The 27656-nt window shown below is 39.3% G+C and overlaps 1 protein-coding gene across 1 annotated transcript; it reads right to left on the bottom strand.

The window, feature by feature from the left end:
* Positions 1-748: 748 nt before the first annotated feature.
* RpL13A (ribosomal protein L13A) lies at positions 749-27281 on the bottom strand. The gene is made up of 6 exons (XM_070087010.1): positions 27154-27281; positions 17449-17543; positions 9873-10018; positions 9635-9780; positions 7937-8059; positions 749-855 (listed from the first exon to the last, which is right to left on the bottom strand). Exons 1-6 carry the CDS (start codon positions 27172-27174, stop codon positions 769-771), a joined length of 618 nt encoding a protein of 205 aa, XP_069943111.1. The 5' UTR covers positions 27175-27281; the 3' UTR covers positions 749-768.
* Positions 27282-27656: the final 375 nt, after the last annotated feature.

The raw sequence follows: 27656 nt of genomic DNA, 5'->3' as shown, positions 1-27656 counted from the left end.
TCCCCTCCATTATGAATCAAACCCAGCTATTAAAATATCACTAAGAATACTTGGTCATGGTTTTTGCCATCCCAATAAATGAAAGATTAGGAAAAAAAAAAAATCAACCCAGGGGGTGGGGGGCATATTTTATGATCAGTTAGATGTTCACTGCAGTGACTTACAGGCTGTAAAAGTACCACTGCCATGTTGAAGCAATAGGAGCCCCAAAGCCAGCCAACACTGTTCTAAGACACTATCACATGCATAAAACAAATTAATCTTCACATGCAACTAGTGAATTACTATATAAGCTTAGGGCATTCAACAAGAATGAATTTATTACCAGTTCTGTGTTGAAGAGCCATGGAAATGAATTTAGAACATAAGCAGAAAAAAATAAGCAAAGAAATAATACTGAACATACCTGGTAGATGCACTGAAACCAATTTCACCGGCTCATTGTACAAATTCTTGCCTCTTCAAGCCCTGAATCATCAGTTGTAAAATACTTAATTTGTGCTATCCCACATGTTTAAATATATCAATATACAAGCAAGAGAAATTCCATTGCCTTTAATACATTTAACATGACTATTAGATAAATTACTTGCTTAAAATTAGTTGTGAACCTAATCAAGACAAGTGCAAAAAATTTCAACCCAATGCTGCTAGTCAAGCACACAGAACTTAAAACTAAATTTGCCTTAAATTTCTAATAAATAATTGAGGCTTGTTAATAAATATAACAAGGCTAGAGAAACAACACTCCAGTGAAAAAGTAGTTTATTAACTGGAGATACCATAGCTGGTAATAACTTTGGAGTATGGCTCAATCCTTCCTGCTACCTTACTCATGGCCCGTTTCTTCAGTCGCTGTAAAAAAAGTGAAAAATACTGCAATTAATAAATTCTTACATGTCAAAAATGCAACAGTTACAAAAAGATTTAAGTTTACAGGTGTGAGTACCCAGAAATTATAGGATTCTAACACATTGAATATACACTGAAACATTAAATAATTAAGAGAATCACGAGTCATCTGGAAAACCTTTTAAAAATTAAATTAGAAAAATTATCAGCACATCACATAAGGTGTCTGTCAAACTATTAACACACATCAAGTCACATACTGCCTTCATCTCTCATTCGCTTCTGCTCTCTCTCATCTAACGGTATTACTGCTGTAATTGTGTAGTGTAGTTGGAATGCAGTGATGTGTAAGGGTAGGCAGTAGCTGAACTGCCTTCCTTTCTTGTTCATTCCCACCCCTCATTTAATTAACCACTTCCTCTGTGGCATGCTCCTGCTCTCCACACCTTACCCCTTCTCCTAGGCCAATATTTTACTATTGCTATGATAGTTAAATGGGTAACTGTTCGTGAGCCTTCAATTAATTATATTACTATTGGAGTGCATCTTTTTGGTCCCAGTTTCCTGTTCAGATTTCAAAACTAAAGCTTCTATGTAACATTTCACTTATTGGTGTTGTGGTACAGTGGAACCCTAGATTTCGTCCTTAACCCTTTCAGGGTCGAGACCCTCTCCTAAACTTGTTCTCAGGGTTGAAAATTTTACGGAAAAAAAAAAATTCATATGAAATGATAGAGAATCTTTTCTTGATCATAATGACATCAAAAGCGTGAAATTTGATGGAAAACTTAAGGAATTATGCTCTCGCAAAGTTAGTGGTCTCGACGATATTTAAGCATTGCCGATTTTGCCCGTGCAAGAGAGCTCATTGTTATGCGAAATTATCGTTATGCGAATGAATTTTCCCCATAAGAAATAATGGAAATCAAATTAATCCGTGCAAGACACCCCAAAGTATGCAAAAAAAAAAAATTTTACCACATGAAATATTAATTTTAATACACACAATCTGAAAAAGACATGCACAATTACATGACGCTTACTTTTATTGAAGATCTGGTGATGATTGATGGGATGGGAGGAGGAGAGAGTGTTAGTGTTTAGAAGGGGAATCCCCTTCCATTAAGACTTGGTGTCAAGTCCTTTTCTGGGGTTACTTCCCTTCTTTTAATGCCACTAGGACCAGCTTCAGAGTCACTGGAGTTCTGTCGCACAACATATCTGTCCATAGTGGCCTGTACCTCTCGTTCCTTTATGACTTCCCTAAAGTGTTTCACAACATTGTCAGTGTAATAGTCACCAGCACGGCTTGCAAAAGCTGTGTGAGGGTGATTTTCATCCATGAAGGTTTGCACTTCAAGCCACTTTGCACAGATTTCCTTAATCTTTGTAGTAGGCAATTTCTTCAATTTCCCTCTCCCCTCCTTCGAACCAGTTTCCTCAGGTCTGGCCTCTTGCTGTTGAAGTTGATCTGTCAGCTCATCAGTGGTTAGTTCTTCATTGTCCTCCTCCACCAACTCTTCCACATCATCCCCACTAACCTCCAACCCCAAGGACTTTCCCAATGCCATAATGGATTCCTCAACTGGCATAGGATTCTCAGGGTTAGCCTGAAACCCTTCAAAATCCTTTGGTCTACACATTCTGGCCACAGTTTCTTCCAAGCAGAGTTCAAGGTCCTCTTAGTCACTCCCTCCCAAACCTTACCTATAAGGTTTACACAATTGAGGATATTAAAGTGATCTCTCCAAAACTCTTAGTCAGTTGAGTTTGAGGTCACTACAAAGCACCTTTCAAACAGAGCTTTTGTGTACAGTTTTTTGAAGTTTGCAATAACCTGCTGGTCCATGGGCTGCAGGAGAGGAATGGTATTAGGAGGCAAAAACTTCACCTTAATGAATTTCATGTCCCCATAAAGTCGCTCTGCCACGTCTGTAGGATGACCAGGGGCATTGTCTAACACCAGGAGGCACTCAAGTTCTAATTTCTTTTCAGTTAGGTAATCTTTCACATTGGGGGCAAATGCTTGGTGTAACCAGTCTTAGAAAAAGTCCCTAGTGACCCATGCCTTACTGTTTGCCATCCACAGCACACACAAATTTTCCTTGAGGACATTCTTTTGCCTGAACGGTCTGGGAGTTTCAGAGTGATACACTAATAAAGGCTTCACTTTGCAATCACCAGTAGCATTGGAACACATCAACAGAGTAAGCCTGTCTTTCATAGGCTTATGTCATGGGAGTGCCTTTTCCTCCTGAATAATGTAGGTCCTGCTTGGCATTTTCTTCCAAAACAGGCCTGTTTCATCACAATTAAACACTTGTTCAGGTTTCAGTCCTTCAGTTTCGATGTACTCCTTGAATTCCTGCACATATTTTTCAGTTGCTTTGTGGTCCGAACTGGCAGCCTCACCATGCCTTATCACACTATGTATGCCACTACGCCTCTTAAATCTCTCAAACCAACCTTTGCTGGCCTTAAATTCACTCACATCATCACTAGTTGCAGGCATTTTTTTAATTAAATCCTGATGCAACTTCCTAGCCTTTTCACTTATGATCACTTGAGAGATGCTATCTCCTGCTATCTGTTTCTCATTTATCCACACCAATAAGAGTCTCTCAACAGCTTCCATCACTTGCGATCTCTGTTTCGAAAACACAGTTAAACCTTTGGCAAGAACAGCTTCCTTGACTGCCTTTTTGTTGCCCACAATAGTAGCGATGGTTGATTGGGGTTTACTATACAACCTGGCCAGCTCGGAGACACGCACTCCACTTTCATACTTATGAATGATCTCTTTCTTCATCTCTATAGTAATTCTCACCCTTATTGCTGTAGGGTTGGCACTAGAAGCTTTCTTGGGGCCCATGGTCACTTATTTTGCAGATAAAATCACCAGAAACACTGTAATAATACGAAATGTTCCGATTGTATGCTTGGATGTTACCGTGGAGGCTGGCTGGTAAACAATGCCACCGGCGGAACATGTGAGGCTGGCTAAGGGTGCACATTAGACGCGTCTCGGACGAACAGCGTTGAGCAGGTTTTTTAGCGGCATGCGAGGCAAAATCTTGGCGATAAAATGTAGCAGTATGCGGATTTAACGTTATGTGATGCCAACGGTATGCGGGGGTCCACTGTACTAGTCAAAAATCGTAACTATTTTGCTAGAACTATTTTTTTCTATCAAATGAATACAAGAAACCACCCATTTACCGATTTCAACTATCCAATAGTCAGAAATTGGCAATTTTGCCAATTTCACACAGATTTCAAAAGATGCCAATTTCTCAATAGGGTCCAGAATAAACAAGACAGACATTCCTAGCACTAAAATAACATTTTTCTCTGTTCACGTCCCCAGGCCCTTCTTACATTTCTTTTGCTTTCCACTCTGAATTTTTATTCTCACAAAAAATAGAAGATTTACTGTTAAGCAGACTACTGTATAAGTGGAGAAATGGTATAATATCAGCGCACCTGTGAAAGAATATTAGACTCACCAGTTGACGTGTATTGGACGCATAGCATGATTTGTTTACTTTTGAACTTTGGCAAAAATCCAACATTTCTGCTACTTTGAGTTCAATATCAAGGTACTTTTCATTGTGTAACCAATCAAGATCATCTCAATTTCTGTAACATGTCTTACATTCTATAAAATGAGACCAGGAAAACTAGAATACAACCATAAATACCATACGAAAGTAGAGTGCAAAGTTGCTGTTTTAAACCAAAAACATGGTCAGTTTTCTTTTCTCATTATGCACTGTGTGCTGCAGGATTTTTTTTATACTGTACACACAGACCACAGACCCATTCTTTCATATGTACGCCTACCAGCTTTCTCTCGCTAGATCTGAAGGCGCTAGAATTTACGCGTACTAGTACATTAATAACCCTGGTGCGTAAAACATATTAGTACATGTACGTTGGAAACCCTGAAATGGTTAATCTGTTTCAGGTCGGTCGAAATCTGAAATAGGCGAAATCCGAAGTAATATTTCCCATGAGAAATAATGCAAATCCAATTAATCTGTTCCAGACACCCAAAAATATTAAAAAATATATTTTATAGAGAAGAACTATAGTTTTACAGACAGAAAACAATGAAATAAATATAAAGCACTAATTTTAATGGATAAATGAATATTTATATCACTTTTACCTTTATTGAAGGCTTTGGCATATTCTTTAAGAAATCCGCATGCAACTGCCTTGCCTTTTCGCAAATTATTGCCTCCACAACACTATCTCCCGCTAACTGTTTTTCGTTGATCCACACCAACAACTTCTCAACATCATCTATTGTTTGCCATCACTGCCACCCTCTACCACCATCACAACCACCATCACAACCACCTTCTACCACCATCACTACCACAACCACCTTCTACCATCATCACTACCACAACTACCCTCTACCACCATCACTACCACAACCACCCTCTACCACCACCACCACTACAACAACCCTCTACCACCACCACTACAACAACCCTCTACCACCACCACTACAACAACCCTCTACCACCATCACTACCACAACCACCCTCTACCACCACCACCACAACCACCCTCTACCACCATCACTACCACAACCACAATCACTACCACAACCACCCTCCACCACCATCACTACCACAACCACCCTCTACCACCATCGCTACTACCAATGTTTCAGATAAACATGTGGTGTATTGCTCACTGAATAAGTGAGAGGCAGACTGAGTAGCACACGTGCAAGCGGCCGCATTCAGAGCAGGCGGACGCATCTAATACAGACAACTTCTGAGTGAAGGTACAAAGCCTGGGGTAAAATTTCGCCAAAAAAAGTGGTCAAAATCTGAACTGTACAATATCCGCAACTGGACGAAATCTGGGGTTCCACTATTACAACTGGTTATTTGAAAGTTAGATGACAATCTAACTTAGCCTGAATGACAAATTGAAAAATATGCTTAATAGACAGATGTGGGAAAATTGTGTGATGAATCCATTAACAATTTTACCTAATTAACATTGTAGACATTCATTTTTCAAACTGTTCAAGATTATGGGGTGAGTTTGTAAGCAACCTTAGTAGGTTGGTGGACAACAACCACCCAGGGAGGTACTACCATCCTGCCAAGTAAGTGTGATATGGAAACCTGCAGTTGTTTTATATGATGGTAGGATTGCCGGTGTCTTTCTGGTTCAAACACACGGGATAATAGGTACACAGTGGTCCCTCGTTTTTCGTAATTAATCCGTTCCTGGAGGAGCTACTATAAACGAAATTTACGATTTGCGAATCAATTTTCCCCATAAGAAATAATGTAAATACAATTAATCCGTTCCTGACACCCAGAAGTATTAAAACAAAAATTTTTTTTACATGAAATATACATGTAGTACATAAACAATACAATGGGAAATGAATGAAACATTAACAGCATAACACTTACCTTTATTGGAGATTCTTCTTAGTGTATGGGAGACTGGAGGAGGAGAGAGATTGGATTATTTACAGTTTGGAAGGGGAATCCCCTTCCAGCAACACCTCAGGTACCAATTGCTTCTCTGGGGTTGCTTCTCTTCTCTGTTTCTTAATGCCACTAGGACCACCTTGAGAGTCACTCTAGTCCTGTCTCGCAAAGTAACTGTGGAGAGAGCTCTGTTTCTGGCGTCTTTTTAACACTTCCCTAAAATGGCCCAAGACTTTGTCACATATTTCTCACTTTCTTTACCACAGGCTTGGCACTAGGAGCTTTCTTTGGAGCCATGGTAGCTTATTTAGTACTTGCAAGCACTAAAGTGAGTGGAATATTATGAAATATTTCGTAGGAGCACTTGAGGGGACCTTCACTCACTGGTAAACAATGCCAGACTGGCTGGGTAGGGAGGCCTCCCCGGCTCACACCATGCATATGCGTCCCGGACGAACTACTATTTGCGAGTCAACCTATGAAAAGCGAGTCCATGTTTATACGAAAATACCCCTATGATTGGTGAAATTTACGATTGCCGAGAACTACGAAAAGAGAGGGACCACTGTATCTTCAAACTTCTACTTACATATAGGTCACACGACACACACATGTACATATATATATTTACACACCGATCTGGGTTGTCTATTTTTCTCAATAGTTCTTGTTCTTTACTTCCTCTTATATCCAGGGAAAGTGGAAGAGAATTCTTTCCTTGTAAGCCATGTGTCATAAGAAAGGACTAAAATGCTGGGAGCAGGGGGCTAGTAACCCATTCTGTATAAATTATGAAATAAGAAGAAAAAACTTTTGCTTTTCACTTTAGGTCACCCTACTTCGGAGGGACATGGCCAGTTTGCTAGGAGAAAAAAAAAATTGTAAGCAGCAACAGTGTTTGCCTGAGACCAACAAAATTATTTTATGTACAGTTTACAACTAATCTCCTAAAAAAAATAAAATTACCAATACAGTTAACAAAAAAAAAAAATCTTTAATTCAGCCTAAAATTCTTAACTATTTTTAGCTCTGGGTCAATCTACCTAAAAAAAATTGTGAGATCTACATAAAACATGCACAAAATGATCAAGTATGAATGCACTGGAAAAAAAAAAAAATAATATTTGCAATGATCAAACCGCAGATCATAATTTGAAAAATTAATTGGTTTGCGCATGCCGTCTTAACATACTGTCTCCTACCAAGGCAGGAGAACCTGAGGAAACCGAAAACTTTACAACCATTCATTCAATCATTGTCTTGCCAGAAGCACACTGACATCACAGATCATATGATCCTCCAAACTCCCAACATCCCCATTTCCACACAGGTACTATACTTCCCACCTCCAGGATTCTGATCAAACAAATCAGTTTCCCTGAATCCCTAAATGTTATCCTGCTCACTAAGAGAACATTAAATAATAACCATTTGCCTTCACTCACTCATCTGACATGCTCAAAAGCCTGTTGGATATTAAGAGCCCCCGAGCACTCAAAACCACCTCTATCCCCTCCCTCTAACCTTTCAATGCATGCATGATTTACATCCCAAAAGCTGAAGAAAAACCTATTAGGCTTAGAAACAAAAAGAAAGGAAAATAATATTCTTACCATGTCTGCCTTTCTTGCCTTGTAAAGGACAGCAGCCTTCAGTTTCCTGCGTGTCTCCAATGTTGCAACAACGCTCTTATACTTCCAGCCAACTTCATGGGAGAGGCGGCCCAAATAGCAGAACTGAAAATTTTTAAAGTCTGGAATTAATATGGTTTAAAGGGAACTATTTTACATCTCTATATAGCAAATATGTCCAATTAAAAAGTATAAAAAAGTTTGTGGCACAATAGTACAAACTACATGCAGTAATCATACCCCACATCATAAGACATGTGCAACACTGGGTATGTATTGAGACTTTTGCAAAGCAGCAACTTTTTTCATTAATGCAATGATATTTACTTCTATACTGGTAATAATCTTCCACAGTCAATCAAATTCAATTGTTAATTAACCCATTGACTGTCGCAACCCCCAATCCTGAGGCGTCTCCTGGTGTCGCAAAATTTAAAAAAAAAAAATTTTTCTTATGAAATGATAGAGAATCTTTTCCAGATTGTAATGACACCAAAATAACAAAATTTGATGGAAAACTGACGGAATTATGCTCTCGTGAAGTTAGCAACCTCGGCAATATTTACAAATCGGCGATTTCGCCCACTTTGAGCCCTACTTTCGGCTAATTCCGTTGTTCCAGTCGACCAAACTCATAGCTATTTCTTTAGAACTCCATTTTTTCTATCGATTGAGTACAAGAAACTGCCCATTTACTGATTTCAACTACCCAATAATGTGGTCAGAAATTTGCAATTTGGCCAATTTCACAAAAATTAAAAAAAAAAAAAAATGACAATTTCAAAATAAGGTCCAGAATGAACAATGCAGACATTCCTGGCTCTAAAATAACATTTTTTGTTCATCAGTCATGTCTCCAGGCCCCTCTGATATTACTCTTGCTTTCTATTTTGAATTTTTATTCAAACAAGAAATAGAAGACTTACTATTATGCAGACTACTGCAATACTGTAATAATTGTATAAATAACATCAACCCATTCATGACTGCATATTAGAATGGCTAGTTGGACATTTATTGGACAATTACATCATTTGTTTACTTTTGAACATTGGCAAAAAATCAGACATTTCCCCTACTTTGAGCTCTATTTCCAGGTTCTTTTTATAGAAAAATCAATCAAAATCACCTCTATTTCTATAATATGTTTTCCATTCTATCAAATGAGACCAAGAAAACGAGAATATAACCATAAATACTATACGAAAATAGACCACAAAGTCGGCATTTTAATAAAAAAAAGTCAGGTTTTTTTTCTCATTATGCACTGCGTGCTCCAGGATTTTTTTTATATGGTGCACACTGACCACACAGACCCACTCTCTCACATGTGGGCCTACCAGCTTTCTCCTGCTTGATTTGAAGCCGCTAGAATTTATGAGTATGTATACGTCAAACACGGTACCTTGTAAGACATATATACGGCCGCGACAGTCAAAGGGTTAATTCAATTTTAGTTTAGACATCAATATCAATCTAACCATGCTTTTAACTCTACAGTATTTACAAGATATTCAAAATTTCAATCATCAAATGTGGTTCCTTTACACTCATCAGTTTTTCCAACAATCACAGGCAAGAAGCTTATACTAAATTTACTACTGAACTGAAGAATCTGTTTACCCATCAAACATTTGAATACTTATTTGATTGTGCAAGCACCACACATACTGTACATACCTTACGGCCAGGTTTCAGACGAGTAACCCTCATAGCATCAGGGACTACCTTGCGAGCTCTTTTGGCATATGGAGGAGGAACACCCTCAAAACTCTTAAGACGCTTGAGTGCCTGTTGGCCACGAGTGGTTTTGTGTGGCAGCATTCCTGTATGTAGAGAGATTTTTTATCTTGGTCCCAAGCAAACTTAGAGAAAGTTATAAGAAATCTCAATGTTGAAGATAATACTGAACACTAACCTCTAACTGTCCGCTGGAAAATCTTTGAGGGTGCCCGGTGATGGAATGGCCCTCGCTTGGGATTCACATTGCACCTTTTGCGAAGAAATGCAAGATACTTCAACTTGTTCCGGTAGAATGAACCAGAGATGTTAATTTTCTCACAGCTGCAAAGGGAAGTCAAACAAGGTTCTAATATTTTAACTCAACATTACTGACTTTCATAGCAAATTACTGTACCATACTTTCTACCACAACACTAATTTTACGAGATTACAGAAAGCTGTGTACACTCAGGCAATTTATAAGAGTTCGAAGTTGAATGGGCACATTCGTGAACTCAACTGGTAAAATGGACAGCATACTAGTTAAATAATTAGGAAATGGGTCAAAATGAGCATTGGAACTGGCTTAAAATAGTGGGCAAAATCATAGATATATTAATTACACACAGAATGCCTACCTGGACCTGTTTTCCAAAATTTTCCAAAAATTTGGGCATTTTTGGTGACATTACCTTCATAAAACCATTCTCTAGTTTGATATTTTAACCCTTTGAGGGTCAACGAGCCCTCTCTGAGACTCGTTCTCAGGGTTGGCCAGATTAAAAAAAAAAAAAACTTATGAAAAGATAGAATCTTTTCCCGATCATAATGACACCAAAAGTATGAAATTTGATGGAAAACTTACGGAATTATGTTCTCGCGAAGTTAGCAGTCTCGGCAATGTTTACGCATCGGCGATTTTGCCCACTTTGAGCCCCATTTTCGGCCAATTCCACTGTACTAGTCGACAAAAAACATGAATATTTCGCTAGAACTCCATTTTTTCTATCGAATGAGTGCAAGAAACCACTCATTTACCAATTTCAACTATCCAGTACAGTGGTCAGAATTTAGCAACTTTGCCAATTTCACACAAATTTCAAAAGATGCCAATTTCCAAATAGGGTCCAGAATAAACAAGAAAGACATTCCTGGCACTAAAATGACATTTCCTCTGTTCATTAGTCACATCTCAAGGCCCCTCTTACATTCTTTTGCTTTCCACTTTGAATTTTTCTCACAAAAAATAGAAGATTTACTGTTACGCAGACTATTGCATTAGTATAAATAATATTGGCGCACTTGCAAAAGAATATTAGACTCACCAGTTAACGTGTATTGGACGCTTGGCATGATTTGTTTACTTTTGAACTTTGGTAAAAATTGAACATTTCTGCTACTTTGAGCTCTATTTCAAGGTACTTTTCATTGTAAAACCAGTCAAAATCATCTCAATTTCTGTAATATGTCTTCCATTCTATAAAATGAGACCAAGAAAACTAGAATAAAACAATAAATAACATACGAAAATACAGTGCAAAGTCGCCGTTTTAAACCAAAAACAGTCAAATTTTTTTTTTCTCATTACACACTGTGTACTGCAGGATTTTTTTTTATACTGCACACACTGACCACATAGACCCATTCTTTCATATGTAGGCTTACCAGCTTTCTCCCACTAGATTTGAGGGCGCTAGAATTTAGGCGTACTAGTACGTCAAAAACCCTGGGTTGTAAGCTGTACTAGCACGGCCGAAACCCTCAAAGGGTTAAATGGAGCAATACTTTGTACTTTTAATTTCAGGAGGAAGGGGGGCAGGGGGACACATCTGGGAAAGGTTAATGTAGTACATATGTTTCATTTTGTCAAAATCTCAAAACAGTATAGTATTTTATATTATTGCATTATTTTGCCTTTATGCCAGAGAGGCTTTTGATCCATGAAACTGGATTTATCTTCCCCTTTCTTACATCAAATATGAATGCCTCCCATTCCACCGGTGCTACATGGGGCACAACTATATTAATTTCCATTGGATTTGTTAACACCTCTTCGGATTCACTTCATATCTTCACTGCTAATATTCAACCACACTACAAACTCATCCTGCACTCCAGTATTCCAATCGTGTGCCCTGAGGTAGAGGACCAGGATTATGCATTATGGGGCTACCTTTCTCAGGTCAGCAGCTATCATTGTACACCTACTTTACATTTAAGTTGTAATATCAGAATCTTCTATCCAACTGATGACAAAGTTTGAGAGGACACTGGCATTCAGTAGGACAAGTGTAGGAGACTTTTTGGATGAATAATCCAAGAAAGCCAAGTATTGTAGTGACTTATTTCCACTGGGGCCTTAAGGTCCTCTCTTTTCCTAGGATTAACCCTTTCGGGGTCAGTGTCGTACTAGTACGACTTGCACGCCAGGGTTGGTGCCCTACTAGTCCACGTAAATTCTAGTGCCTTCAAATCTAGCGAGAGAAAGCTGGTAGGGCTACGTATGAAAGAATGGGTCTGCGTGGTCAGTGTGCACAGTGTAAAAAAAATCCTGCAGCACACTGCATAATGAGAAAAAAAAAAAACTGGTATTTTGTTTAAAACATCGACTTTGCAGTGTTTTTCATATGGTATTCATGGTTGTATTCTCGTTTTCTTGGTGTTATTTTTATAGAATGGAAGACATTACAGAAATTAAGATGATCTTGATTGGTTTCCCAACTAAAAGTACCTTGAAATTGAGCTCAAAGTAGCAGAAATGTTCGATTTTTGCCAATGTTCAAAAGTACACAAATCATGCCACGCATTCAATACACGTCAACTGGTGAGTGTCTGTATCTCTCTCTCACTGGTACACGTAAGTCAAGTTATCATACATATTATAAATTACCTAGGATAACCCAAAACATCCAGACAAAGTGCTATATAGTGGATCTGTGCTCCAGTGCCCTAAATTAATAATAATAATAATCATTATTATTACAATAATGCATATGTGATTAGGTCAGGGGTTTCAAATAGATTTAGAGCTAAAGAAGGAATAGCAATAATGTTGAAGGATAAGCTATGGCAGGAAAAGAGGGACTATAAATGTATTAATTCAAGGATTATGTGGAGTAAAATAAAGACTGGATTTGAAAAGTGGGTTATAATAAGCGTGTATGCACCTGGAGAAGAGAGAAGTGTAGAGGAGAGAGAGAGAGAGAGAGAGAGAGAGAGAGATTGAGATTTTGGGAAATGAGTGAATGCGTGGGGAGTTTTGAATCAAGTGCGAGAGTAAAGGTGGTTGGGGATTTCAATGCTAAAGTGGGTAAAAATGTTAAATGTTATGGAGGGAGTAGTAGGTAAATTTGGGGTGCCAGGGGTAAATGTAAATGGGGAGCCTTTAATTAAGCTATGTGTAGAAAGATTTGGTAATAAGTAATACATATTTTATGAAAAAGAGGGTAAATAAATATACAAGGTATGATGTAGCACGTAATGAAAGTAGTTTATTAGATTATGTATTGGTGGATAAAAGGTTGATGGGTAGGCTCCAGGATGTACATGTTTATAGAGGGGCAACTGATATATCGGATCATTATTTAGTTGTAGCTACAGTTAGAGTAAGAGGTAGATGGGAAAAGAGGAAGGTGGCAACAACAAGTAAGGAGGTGAATGTGTATGAACTAAGGGAGGAGGAAGTTCGGGTGAGATATAAGCGACTATTGGCAGAAAGGTGGGCTAGTGCAAAGATGAGTAGTGGGGGGGGGGGTTGAAGAGGGTTGGAATAGTTTTAAAAAAGCAGTATTAGAATGTGGGGCAGAAGTTTGTGGTTATAGGAGGGTGGGGGCAGGAGGAAAGTGTGATTGGTGGAATGATGAAGTAAAGGGTGTGATAAAAGAGAAAAAGGTAGCTTATGAGAGGTTTTTACAAAGCAGAAGTGTTATAAGAAGAGCAGAGTATATGGAGAGTAAAAGAAAGGTAAAGAGAGTGGTGAGAGTGCGCAAAAGGAGAGCAGATGAAAGAGTGGGAGAGGCACTGTCAAGAAATTTTAATGAAAATAAGAAAAAATTTTGGAGTGAGTTAAACAAGTTAAGAAAGCCTAGGGAAAGTATGGATTTGTCAGTTAAAAACAGAGTAGGGGAGTTAGTAGATGGGGAGATGGAGGTATTAGGTAGATGGCGAGAATATTTTGAGGAACTTTTAAATGTTAAGGAAGAAACAGAGGCAGTAATTTCATGCACTGGTCAGGGAGGTATACCATCTTTTAGGAGTGAAGAAGAGCAGAATGTAAGTGTGGGGGAGGTACGAGAGGCATTACGTAAAATGAAAGGGGGGTAAAGCAGCTGGAACTGATGGGATCATGACAAATGTTAAAAGCAGAGGGGGATATAGTGTTGGAGTGGTTGGTACTTTTGTTTAATAAATGTATGAAAGAGGGGAAGGTACCTAGGGATTGGCAGAGAGCATGTATAGTCCCTTTATATAAAGGAAAAGGGGACAAAAGAGACTAAAAATTATAGAGGAATAAGTTTACTGAGTATACCAGGAAAAGTGTACAGTAGGGTTATAATTAAAAGAATTAGAGGTAAGACAGAATGTAGGATTGCGGATGAGCAAGGAGGTTTCAGAGTGGGTAGGGGATGTGTAGATCAAGTGTTTACATTGAAGCATATGTGAACAGTATTTAGATAAAGGTAGGGAAGTTTTTATTGCATTTATGGATTTAGAAAAGGCATATGATAGAGTGGATAGGGGAGCAATGTGGCAGATGTTGCAAGTATATGGAATAGGTGGTAAGTTACTAAATGCTGTAAAGAGTTTTTATGAGGATAGTGAGGCTCAGGTTAGGGTGTGTAGAAGAGAGGGAGACTACTTCCCGGTAAAAGTAGGTCTTAGACAAGGATGTGTAATGTCACCATGGTTGTTTAATATATTTATAGATGGGGTTGTAAAGGAAGTAAATGCTAGGGTGTTCGGGAGAGGGGTGGGATTAAATTTTGGGGAATCAAATTCAAAATGGGAATTGACACAGTTACTTTTTGCTTATACTGTGCTTATGGGAGATTTTAAAGAAAAATTGCAAAGGTTAGTGGATGAGTTTGGGAATGTGTGTAAAGGTAGAAAGTTGAAAGTGAACATAGAAAAGAGTAGGGTGATGAGGGTGTCAAATGATTTAGATAAAAATTGGATATCAAATTGGGGAGGAGGAGTATGGAAGAAGTGAATGTTTTCAGATACTTAGAGTTGACGTGTCGGCGGATGGATTTACGAAGGATGAGGTTAATCATAGAATTGATGAGGGAAAAAAGGCGAGTGGTGCGTTGAGGTATATGTGGTCAAAAAACGTTATCTATGGAGGCAAAGAAGGGAATGTATGAAAGTATAGTAGTACCAACACTCTTATATGGGTGTGAAGCTTGGGTGGTAAATGCAGAAGCGAGGAGACTGTTGGAGGCAGTGGAGATGTCCTGTTTAAGGGCAATGTGTGGTGTAAATATTATGCAGAAAATTCAGAGTGTGGAAATTAGGAAAAGGTGTGGAGTTAATAAAAGTATTAGTCAGAGGGCAGAAGAGGGGTTGTTGAGGTGGTTTGGTTATTTAGAGAGAATGGATCAAAGTAGAATGACATGGAAAGCATATAAATCTATAGGGGAAGGAAGGCGGGATAGGGGTTGTCCTCGAAAGGGTTGGAGAGAGGGGGTAAAGGAGGTTTTGTGGGCAAGGGGCTTGGACTTCCAGCAACCGTGCGTGAGCGTGTTAGATAGGAGTGAATGGAGACGAATGGTATTTGGGACCTGACGATCTGTTGGAGTGTGAGCAGGGTAATATTTAGTGAAGGGATTCAGGGAAACCGGTTATTTTCATATAGTCGGACTTGAGTCCTGGAAATGGGAAGTACAATGCCTGCACTTTAAAGGAGGGGTTTGGGATATTGGCAGTTTGGAGGGATATGTTGTGTATCTTTATATGTGTATGCTTCTAAACTGTTGTATTCTGAGCACCTCTGCAAAAACAGCGATTATGTGCGAGTGTGGTGAAAGTGTTGAATGATGATGAAAGTATTTTCTTTTTGGGGATTTTCTTTCTTTTTTGGGTCACCCTGCCTCGGTGGGAGATGGCCGACTTGTCGTAAAAAAAAGAAATACATATGTACTAATATTAATATTATTATTATTAGGCTATAATATAATGATCGTGTCCACTCATTACTTACCTTAAAATATCTGTAGTTTTAATGTAGAGTGAGAGGTGAGTAAACAAGATGAAATGAATAAATGAGAGAGAATGCGAATGTAGAATGTTCACAAGTTATGTAAACAAACGGTGTTGTTGTTGTTGTTACCAGCCCGGACACGAATGATTCCTGTTCACTGACAAGCCGACCAGAAAAACATCTCATATTTGTTAATTTATATGTTATGTAGCATGTTTATTACATAATTTTGAAAAAAAATCATAGATGGATTAACCAAAATGTCTATATTAACGTTTTATACATTTAATGCGCCTCAGTGATTATCATCATCATTATTAATATGGCATCTTCAAGACCAAGTACACTCTTAATGAGTGGCTCTGAGACAGACAAGCAAAGACAGACACACAGGTAGACAAAGACAGACACACAGGTGGACAAAGACAGACACACACAGATACAGACAGGTTTATGTGCAACCGTGAAAACAAATAGAGTTCGAGATTAAGAGCCTTTCTTGCCACAATCTCCAGTGCAAGATTCAGACTTCATCTTAGGGGCCATGGTGAAATTTACTCTCCAGTTAGTACAGTTAATACAGTATGATGCTGCTGATAGGGCAGGGTTACTCAAACTGATGCTGCCTGCATGACACATTGCCCCCACGAGTATTGTCAAACATTGTACAGTGGTGTGCATCAGCCCGCCCAGCCCAGCTGCCAGATGCACGGTCGTAAGTAGAGTGGATGTACGTCGAGCAGGTCGTAAGTCGGATGGTAGGTGTATTCTTCCACAAGTTTGCTGATATTATTTATACCATTTTTACACTAATGCAGTAGTCTGCGTGACAGTAAATATTCTATTTTTTTGCGAGAATAAAAGTTCAACGTGGAAAGCAAAAGAAATGTAAGAGGGGCCTGGGGCCTTGACTAATGAACAGAGGAAATGTTATTTTAGTGCCAAAAATGTCTGTCTATTCTGGACCATATTTGGAAACTGGCATCTTTTGAAATTTGTGTGATAATGGTGAAATTGCCAATTTCTGACCATTTTATTGGATAGCTGAAATTGGTAATCGACTCGTTTCTTGTGCTCATTCGATAGAACAGTTCTAACGTTATAGCTATGAATTTTGCCGAAGGGTTCATTGGAATTGGCCGAAAATAGGGCTCAAAATGGGCGAAATCGATTATGCATAAACATCATTGAGACTGCTAAATTCGCGAGAGCATCATTCCATAAATTTTCCATCAAATTTCATACTTTTGGTGTCATTGTGATCGGGAAAAGATTCTCTATCACTTCATAATTATTTTTTTTTTTTTGAAAAATTTTCGACCCTGAGAACAGTTTAGGAGAGGGCCTCTCGACCCTGAAAGGGTTAAGGAAACTTGCCCATAACACCTCCAGGAATCTAACCCAAGTACATTTATAGATATACGTAAATCCCTACCACAACAAATTCACTAAGCCACGAAACGGTACAGATCATGGGACAGTACACCTACAGCTGTGCTAATTGAAGGTCAACTTCACACCTTTAGGTTAGGGGAGATGAGTGTCTACACTGTTTAAGAGTAAGATGACATACCTGACAACAACCACACGCTGTCCAGTGAGTACTGTCTTGGCCACGACAGCTGCCAGGCGACCCAACAGATGATTCGAGGCATTTATCAAAATTGGCTAAAACAAAAGTTAATAAATTTAAAAAATAAGAAAAAATGCTAAATCAATGGTTAGGTGTCATTACAAAACTTAAGTTTCAAAAAATAGCATCTCCATCAACATTATATTCAAAGTGTTAAACCCACAGGTGCCATAAACACCTGGGAAATGCTATGCACTTAAGGTCAATCCAAGGAAGGATGGATCTAACTCTAGATCAAGGCACCATGCTCACATGTTAGAATAAACTAGTCAATATTTACTATGTACCGATAAATATAAGCTATGTAAATTCTCCAACATCAATGGGGTTATACAATGAAGACTTGCATTTGGACCTATTTTTAGTTTACCCAAAGTTCTTGCTTCAACTTGACATGTTCCACTCAATCACAACTAGTGCCAAACCAGTGTTAATCTACATGCTTTTATATCCCATTAATTTATTATTTTTCATTTCAATCTAATCCCCCCAATTCTATTCCTGGCTATAATTACTTACACCTACTCAGTGGACTTAAGCCATTATTTTATACTTTTCAATATTTAACTTGTGTAACTTGTGTACAGGCTGCTCATGGTACTCTTACACAGCATGGTTTTAACCCTTCCAGGGGTGTCATAGTACAGTGGACCCCTGGTATTCAGTGGCATCGGTATTCGATAAATCCGGTATTCGATGCATTATATCGCAAAAATTTTGCCTCAGTATCTGATCGAAAACCCGATATTCGATGCGATTCGTACGAGACGTGTCCACGTGTGGCCTGAACTGCCCCGTGTGTGCCAGTGTTTACAGTAGGGGCGTCACTGGTACACTAAGAGAAAACACTAAGTACCCGGGGCCCAAGACTGTTCAACAGCCTTCCACCAGCAATAAGGGGCATTATGGGAAGACCCCTGGTTGTCTTCAAGAGGGAGCTGGACAGATACCTAAAGACGGTGCCGGATCAGCCGGGCTGTGGTTCGTACGTTGGATTACGTGAGGCCAGCAGTAAGCCTCGTTGATCAGGCCCTGATCCACCGGGAGGCCTGGTCGTGGACCGGGCCGCGGGGACGTTGATCCCCGGAATGCACTCCAGGTAGACTCCAGGTAGTGTGCACGCATCTAAGGATACATTCGGTACATTCCATATTATCCATATTATCACTGTTTTTGGTGCTTGTTTCTGCAAAATAAGTCACCATGGGCCCCAAGAAAGCTTCTAGTGCCAACCCTGTGGTAAAAAGGGTTAGAATTAGTATGGAAATTAAGAAAGATTTTGAAGGGTTTGGGGCTAACCCTGAGAAGCCTATGCCGGTTGTGGAATCCATTGTGCCTACTTCAAAAATTAAGGAAATGTGTGCACAGTGGGTTGAACTGCAAACTTTTATGGATGAAAATCACCCTAACATGCTGGTGACTATTACACTGACAATGTTGTTAGCCACTTTAGGAAAGTCATAAAGGAACGAGAGGTACAGGCCTCTATGGACAGATATATTGTGCGACCAGAAGTCCAGTGACTCAAGCTGGTCCTAGTGGCATTAAAAGAAGAATGGAAGTAACCCCAGAAAAGGACTTGCTACCTCAAGTCCTAATGGAAGGGGATTCCCCTTCTAAACACTAACACCTCTCCCCTCCTCCCATCCCATAAATCATCACCAGATCTTCATTGAAGGTAAGTGTCAATTATTCTATTGTTATTGTTGTTATTGTAATTATTCTATTGCATTAAACTTAATATTTCATGTGGTAAAATTTTCTTTTTCATACTTTTGGGTGTCTTGCAGGGATTAATTTGATTTCCATTATTTCTTATGAGGAAAATTGATTCGCTTTTCGATATTTTCGGTATTTGATGAGCTCTCAGGAACGGATTAATATCGAATACCAGGGGTCCACTGTACTCTGGTTTTGAGCTCAGGGTCTGTGCTGTAGAACTACGTGTGAAAAGCTGTTCCACAAGGCACAGTACTCGCTCCCATCTTGTTCCTCATCCTCATATCCGACATAGACAAGGATGTCAGCCACAGCACCGTGTCTTCCTTTGCAGATGACACCCGAATCTGCATGACTGTCTTCCATTGCAGACACTGCAAGGCTCCAGGCAGACATCAACCGAATCTTTCAGTGGGCTGCAGAAAACAATATGAAGTTCAACGATGAGAAATTTCAATTACTCAGATATGGTAAACACGAGGAAATTAAATCTTCATCAGGGTACAAAACAAATTCTGGCCACAAAATAGAGCGAAACACCAACGTCAAAGACCTGGGAGTGATCATGTTGGTTGGAGGATCTCACCTTCAAGGACCATAACATTGTATCAATCGCATCTGCTAGAAAAATGACAGGATGGATAATGAGAACCTTCAAAACTAGGGAGGCCAAGCCCATGATGACACTCTTCAGGTCACTTGTTCTATCTAGGCTGGAATATTGCTGCATACTAACAGCACCTTTCAAGGCAGGTGAAATTGCTGACCTAGAAAATGTACAGAGAACCTTCACGGCGCGCATAACGGAGATAAAACACCTCAATTACTGGGAGCGCTTGAGGTTCCTGAACCTGTATTCCCTGGAATGCAGGCAGGAGAGATACATGATTATATACACCTGGAAAATCCTAGAGGGACTAGTACCGAACTTGTACACGAAAATCACTCACTACGAAAGCAAAAGACTTGGCAGACGATGCAACATCCCCCCAATGAAGAGCAGGGGTGTCACTAGCACGTTAAGAGACCATACAATAAGTGTCAGGGGCCCGAGACTGTTCAACTGCCTCCCAGCATACATAAGGGGGATTACCAACAGACTCCTGGCAGTCTTCAAGCTGGCACTGGACAAGCACCTAAAGTCAGTTCCTGACCAGCCGGGCTGTGGCTCGTACGTTGGTTTGCATGCAGCCAGCAGCAACAGCCTGGTTGATCAGGCTCTGATCCACCAGGAGGCCTGGTCGATCAGGCTCTGATCCACCAGGAGGCCTGGTCAGAGACCGGGCCGCGGGGGCGTTGACCCCCGGAACTCTCTCTAGGTTGTTAGGTAAGACACATATGCAACAGTTAGGTATCTTTATTATGAAACGTTTCGCCTACACAGTAGGCTTCTTCAGTCAAGTACAGAAAAGTTGATAGAAGCAGAAGATACTTGAAGACGATGTAATCAGTCCATCACCCTTAAAGTTTTGAGGTGGTCAGTCCCTCAGTCTGGAGAAGAGCATTGTTCCATGGTATGAAACAATATATATATATATATTGTTTCATACCATGGAACAATGCTCTTCTCCAGACTGAGGGACTGACCACCTCAAAACTTTAAGGGTGATGGACTGATTACATCGTCTTCAAGTATCTTCTGCTTCTATCAACTTTTCTGTACTTGACTGAAGAAGCCTACTGTGTAGGCGAAACGTTTCATAATAAAGATACCTAACTGTTGCATATGTGTCTTACCTAACAACCTGTCGGTATTTTATACCATTTTAATGTTCACTCTCTCTAGGTAAACTCCAGATAAGCTCAGCTCATTCAGATAAGCTGATTGGTAAATATTGGCGTAGATATGAGAGAATAGGTCCATGCAGTGAGTGTGCACCAAAGAAAAAGTCCCAACATGCAGTGCACAATGGGAAAAACAAAACTGTGACCTTGTGTGTGGTTTAAAATACTGACTTTGCAGTGTATTTTTGGTTGGTTTTTATTGTTTTATTCTCGGTTTCTTGGTTTCATTTGAGGGAAGATGTATTACAGAAAAAGATGATTTTGACTGGTTTTAGGACTGGAAGTAGCTTAAAATTGAGCTCAAATTAGTGGAAATATTCTATTCTTGTTAATATTGCAGAGGACACTAATCAAGTCACCTGTCTAATGTGTGTCCAACTTGCATGTCTAATACATGTTCACAAATACGACAACATTATACTATGTACTATTGTGCAGTAGTCCGAAAAACAATCCTTCATTTTTGTGAATAAAAGGCCTGGGGATATAAATAATGATCAGAGGATATGTCTTAGTGCCAGGATGTCCACATTGTTTATTCTGGACCCTATTTCTAAATTTGCATTTTTTAACTGAAACTGGCCAAATTGCCAATTTCTGACCACTATTTGGTACTTTAGTTAAATGATCGGTTTCTTGTGCTCAGTTGACAGAACGGAAGGCATGCTAGCGAAACAGCTAAGTTTGGGTTAAAATATAAATAACAAGAATCCTTAGGTTATTTAACTATATATCAATGCTTAGGTCTCATTTAGATTATGCTGCACAGTTCTGGTCACTGGATTACAGAATGGACATAAATGCCCTGGAAAACATACAAAGAAGGATGACAAAGCTGATCCCACATATCGGAAATCTTTCCTACGAGGATGTGTGCTAAAAATGTGGTAAAAATTTCTAACCAAGACAGAACTTGCAGCAATGGGTTCAAGTTGGAAAAATTTACATTTAGAAAGGATATAGGAAAGCACTGGTTTGATAATAAAGTTGTGCATGAGTGGAACAAACTCCAGAATAATGTTGTCGAAGCTAGAATGTAGAGTAGTTTTAAAAATAGGTTAGACAAATCCATGAGTGGGCGAGAGTTGGACCTGACTGGCTTGGGCCAGTAGGTCTGCTGCAGTGTTGCTCCTCTCTTATGTACACGAGCTGAATTTCAAGGTACCTCCAGTTTCAAGAGAATTGAAGGCTAACCCTAAAGGATTCTTTCAGGTATACAGAAGTAAGATCAGGGACAAGATAGGCCCACTCAAAAGTTACTCAGGTCAGCTCACAGACAGTGATAAGGAAATGTATAGAATTTTTAACACGTACTTCCTCTCAGTTTTTACTCAGGAAGATACTAGCGATATTCCAGAAATAATAAATTATGTAGAACAGGATGATAAACTATGCACGATTAGGGTCACAAGTGACATGGTTCTTAGGTAAATTGATAAATTAAAACCTAACAAATCCCCAGGCCCTGATAAACTGAATGCATGGGTTCTAAAGGAATGTAAAGAGAAGCTTAGCAAACCTCTGGCTAATCTTTTCAATATATCACTACAGACTGGCATGGTGCCAGATAAGTGGAAAACAGCAAATGTGATACCTATTTTCAAAGCAGGTTACAGGTCCTTAGCTTCGAACTATAGACCGATAAGCCTAACCTCCATAGTGGGAAAATTTACGGAATCAGTAATTGACGAGGCAGTTTGTAGCCACCTCGAAAAGCACAAATTAATCAACGAATCTCAGCATGGTTTTACAATGGGGCGTTCCTGCCTTACGAATTTATTAACTTTTTTCACTAAGGTATTTTAGGAGGTAGATCATGGTAATGAATATGATATTGTGTATATGGACTTCAGTAAGGCTTTTGACAGGGTCCCACATCAGAGACTATTGAGGAAAATTAAGGCACATGGAATAGGAGAAATTTTTTCCTGGACAGAGGCATGGTTGACAAATAGTCAGCAGTGTTTTTGCATAAACGGGGAGAAATCAGAGTGGGGAAGTGTCACGAGCAGTGTTCCACAGGGGTCAGTGTTGGGCCCCCTGTTGTTCACAATCTACATAAACGACATTGATGAGGGCATAAAGAGCAACATAAGCAAGTTTGCCGATGACACCAAAATTTTATTTTATCATCACACTGGCCGATTCCCACCAAGGCAGGGTGGCCTGAAAAAGAAAAACTTTCACCATCATTCACTCCATCACTGTCTTGCCAGAAGGGTGCTTTACACTACAGTTTTTAAAATGCAACATTAACACCCCTCCTTCAGAGTGCAAGCACTGTACTTCCCATCTTCAGGACTCAAGTCCAGCCTGCCGGTTTCCCTGAACCCCTTCATAAATCTTACTTTGCTCACACTCCAACAGCACGTCAAGTATTAAAAACCATTTGTCTCCATTCACTCCTATCAAACACGCTCACGCATGCCTGCTGGAAGTCCAAGCCCCTCGCACACAAAACCTCCTTTACCCCCTCCCTCCAACCTTTCCTAGGCCGACCCCTACCCCGCCTTCCTTCCACTACAGACTGATACACTCTTGAAGTCATTCTGTTTCGCTCCATTCTCTCTACATGTCCGAACCACCTCAACAACCCTTCCTCAGCCCTCTGGACAACAGTTTTGGTAATCCCGCACCTCCTCCTAACTTCCAAACTACGAATTCTCTGCATTATATTCACACCACACATTGCTCTCAGACATGACATCTCCACTGCCTCCAGCCTTCTCCTCGCTGCAATATTCATCACCCACGCTTCACACCCATATAAGAGCGCTGGTAAAACTATACTCTCATACATTTCCCTCTTTGCCTCCAAGGACCAAGTTCTTTGTCTCCACAGACTCCTAAGTGCACCACTCACCCTTTTCCCCTCATCAATTCTATGATTCACCTCATCTTTCCTAGACCCATCCGCTGACACACCCACTCCCAAATATCTGAATACATTCACCTCCTCCATACTCTCTCCCTCCAATCTGATACCCAATCTTTCATCATCTAATCTTTTTATCCTCATAACCTTACTCTTGTTTGATTCTTTATCTTCTAACTCCACGCCTCTTGCCAAGACCCTCGCATTTACTTCTCTTACAACCCCATCTATAAATATATTAAACAACCACGGACATCACACATCCTTGTCTAAGGTCTACTTTTACTGGGAAATAATTTCCCTCTTTCCTACATACTCTAACTTGAGCCTCACTATCCTCGTAAAAACTCTTCACTGCTTTCAGTAACCTACCTCCTACACCATACACCTGCAACATCTGCCACATTGCCCCCCTATCCACCCTCTCATATGCCTTTTCCAAATCCATAAATGCCACAAAGACCTCTTTAGCCTTATCTAAATACTGCTCACTTATATGTTTCATTGTAAACACCTGGTCCACACACCCCCTACCTTTCCTAAAGCCTCCTTGTTCATCTGCTATCCTATTCTCCGTCTTACTCTTAATTCTTTCAATAATAACTGCCATACACTTTACCAGGTATACTCAACAGACTTATCCCCCTATAATTTTTTGCACTCTCTTTTGTCCCATTTGCCTTTATACAAAGGAACTATGCATGCTCTCTGCCAATCCCTTGGTACCTGGAGATACCTGGAGAGAGTTCCGGGGGTCAACGCCCCCGCGGCCCGGTCTGTGACCAGGCCTCCTTAGGTCAGTGTCCCAGGATGCGACCCACACCAGTCGAGTAACACCCAGGTACCCATTTTACTGATGGGGAACATAGACAACAGGTGGAAAGAAACACGTCCAATGTTTCTACTCTGGCTGGGAATCGAACCCAGGCCCTCACCGTGTGAAGCGAGAGCGTTAACCACCAGGCCACCAGAGCCCTTACCCTCTTCCATACATTTATTAAATAACTGCACCAACCACTCCAAAACTATATCCCCACCTGCTTTTAACATTTCTATCTTTATCCCATCAATCCTGGCTGCCTTACCCCCTTTCATTTTACCTACTGCCTCACAAACTTCCCCCACACTCACAACTGGCTCTTCCTCACTCCTACAAGATGTTATTCCTCCTTGCCCTATTCACAAAATCACAGCTTCCCTATCTTCCTCAACATTTAACAATTCCTCAAAATATTCCCTCCATCTTCCCAATACCTCTAACTCTCCATTTAATAACTCTCCTCTCCTATTTTTAACTGACAAATCCATTTGTTCTCTAGGCTTCCTTAACTTGTTAATCTCACTCCAAAACTTTTTCTTATTTTCAACAAAATTTGTTGATAACATCTCACCCACTCACGGCACCAAAATAGACCATCGAATTCATTCTGACGAGGACAGAGCACTCCAGGAAGATTTGAATAGACTGATGCAGTGGTCAGAGAAGTGGCAGATGGAGTTTAATATAGACAAATGCAAAGTTCTAAATGTTGGACAGGAAAATGTAAACTAAATAATGTCGATCTTAATATTACGGATTGCGAAAAAGATTTAGGAGTCCTGGTTAGCAGTAATCTGAAACCAAGACAAAAGTGCATAAGTGTTCGCAATAAAGCTAACAGAATCCTTGGCTTCAATCAAGAAGCATAAATAATAGGAGTCCTCATGTTCTTCAACTATATATCCTTTGTCATCCTCAAAGGAGGATGACAAAGTTGATCCCATGTATCAGAAATCTTCCGTATGAGGATAGACTGTCCCTGAATGTGCACTCTAGAAAGGCGTAGAATTAGGGGGATATGATTGAGGTGTATAAATGGAAGACAGGAATAAATAAAGGGGATGTAAATAACGTGCTGAAAATATCTAGCCTAGACAGGACTCACAGCAATGGTTTTAAGTTGTAAAAAATTCAGATTCAGGAAGGATATAGGAAAGCACTGGTTTGGTATTAGAGTTGTGGATGAGTGGAACAAACTCCCAAGTACAGTTATTGAGGCTAAAACGTTGTGTAGTTTTAAAAATAGGTTAGATAAATACATGAGTGGGTGTGGGTGGGTGCGAGTTGGACCTGATTAGCTTGTGCTACTAGGTCAGTTGTCGTGTTCCTTCCTTTAAGTGAATGTGACCTGCCCTGACTAGGTTGGGGCATTGGTTTAAGCCTTTAGGAGACTTGGACCTGCCTCGCATGGGCCAGTAGGCCTGCTGCAGTGTTCCTTCTTTCTTATGTTTTTGTGTGAAACCAACTTTTTTCAGAAATGTCTTTCATTCTATCATATGATACCAAGAAACAGCCAATAAAAACCACAAAAACCATCCTAGAAAACACAAAGGTTCTGGGACAAAAACATTTCCAATAAAGATGTCCTTAATGTATGTACTTGTGTCCTTTCATCCATATTGTTCACATTATACCTGCTAAATGTATTCATTTTCCTTACATCTCCCAAAACAATTTACACAAATGATTACTTATTCCATGCTTTACAATGGTTGTATGTAGTGAAGTACAGGACGAAAATTTCCAGTCATCAGTTGTGGATATTAGACTAAGCCTTTCCGACATGCAATTTCTGTGCCTAAATTAAAAACAATGAAATATGCGAATTGGCCAGTTATTGACTTTCACAAATATTGGCAATGGCAAAGGAATTTTGGCCACTGGCAAATGATAAAGCAGAGCAAAATCAATTTTTGAAAAACATTATGCTTTATTTTCACCCCCCTCCCCCCCCCCCCCGAGTTCAAATATATTGATGGCTATTATCAATATATCACAATTTGCTTGTAAAACATTTATTATTGAATGTTTATAATGAAATTCGTTCCGACCTATTCTTTTCTTCCATCCTGGGGGTCTTTACAAATTTTCACCAAGTTAGCATATGTACATTAATGGTTCCTTATTGACTGCTAAATCTCAGCCACTCCTCAATTTCCTTGTTCAAAAATTACACCAAATATGACCCACCCTACTGTTTCTCTCTCCTAAAACAACGTATTTAGTCCAATAATTTATTTATTTTAATAACGCTAATATTTACCCAGCAAACTCAAGACAGCCATTCACTGATACACAATTTTCTCTCGTTTACTCAGCAATTTTCTCACTTTACACCTTCAGTGTATGACACAACCATCAAGGAGAACTCCAGTGTCAACTACAGATATACACAGTGCCCAAATGAGCTAGATGAAAGGCAATAAGCGTGAAAAATCTGAAATACCCTTTCCGCGAAGCCCGGCATGGTGTGAGGGAGGATGAAGAAGGAGCAGCGATGATGATGGCTGCCGCCTCGGCCACGCTCCCTCACTCACTCTCCCTCACTTGGAAAATATCTACCTCTTATTATACATCTCCTCTCGCATATTTATTAACAGAGAACAAATAAAAAATTACTTATTTATATATAATTCTTATATTAATTCAGCATGACAATTTTTTTTTTAATCTTGAAAATATATAAATATGAGATTTAATTATATATATATATATATATAAATATATATATAATTATATATATATATATATATATATATATATATATATATATATATATATATATATATATATATATATATATATATATATATATATATATATATATATATATATATATATATATATATATATATATATATATATATATATATATATATATATATATATATATATATATATATATATATATATATATATATATATAATGCATATACATAATTTTTACAA

Source organism: Cherax quadricarinatus, chromosome 20 (genome assembly GCF_038502225.1).
Source record: "Cherax quadricarinatus isolate ZL_2023a chromosome 20, ASM3850222v1, whole genome shotgun sequence".
NCBI lineage: Eukaryota > Metazoa > Arthropoda > Malacostraca > Decapoda > Parastacidae > Cherax > Cherax quadricarinatus.
The sequence above is the reverse complement of the archived record's forward strand: the minus strand, read 5'-3'. Positions and strand labels throughout refer to the sequence as shown.

What these genes read in the sequence shown, in the direction of transcription:
- RpL13A (XM_070087010.1), bottom strand. Translation starts at nt 27,174, where the DNA reads ATGCCGGGCTTCGCGGAAAGG. An exon ending in GTCTGAAACCTGGCCGTAAG is followed by an intron (nt 8,060 to 9,634) that starts GTATGTACAGTA and finishes AAAAATTTTCAG; the next exon opens with TTCTGCTATTTGGGCCGCCT. An exon ending in AGGCAAGAAAGGCAGACATG is followed by an intron (nt 856 to 7,936) that starts GTAAGAATATTA and finishes CTTTTTTTACAG; the next exon opens with CGACTGAAGAAACGGGCCAT.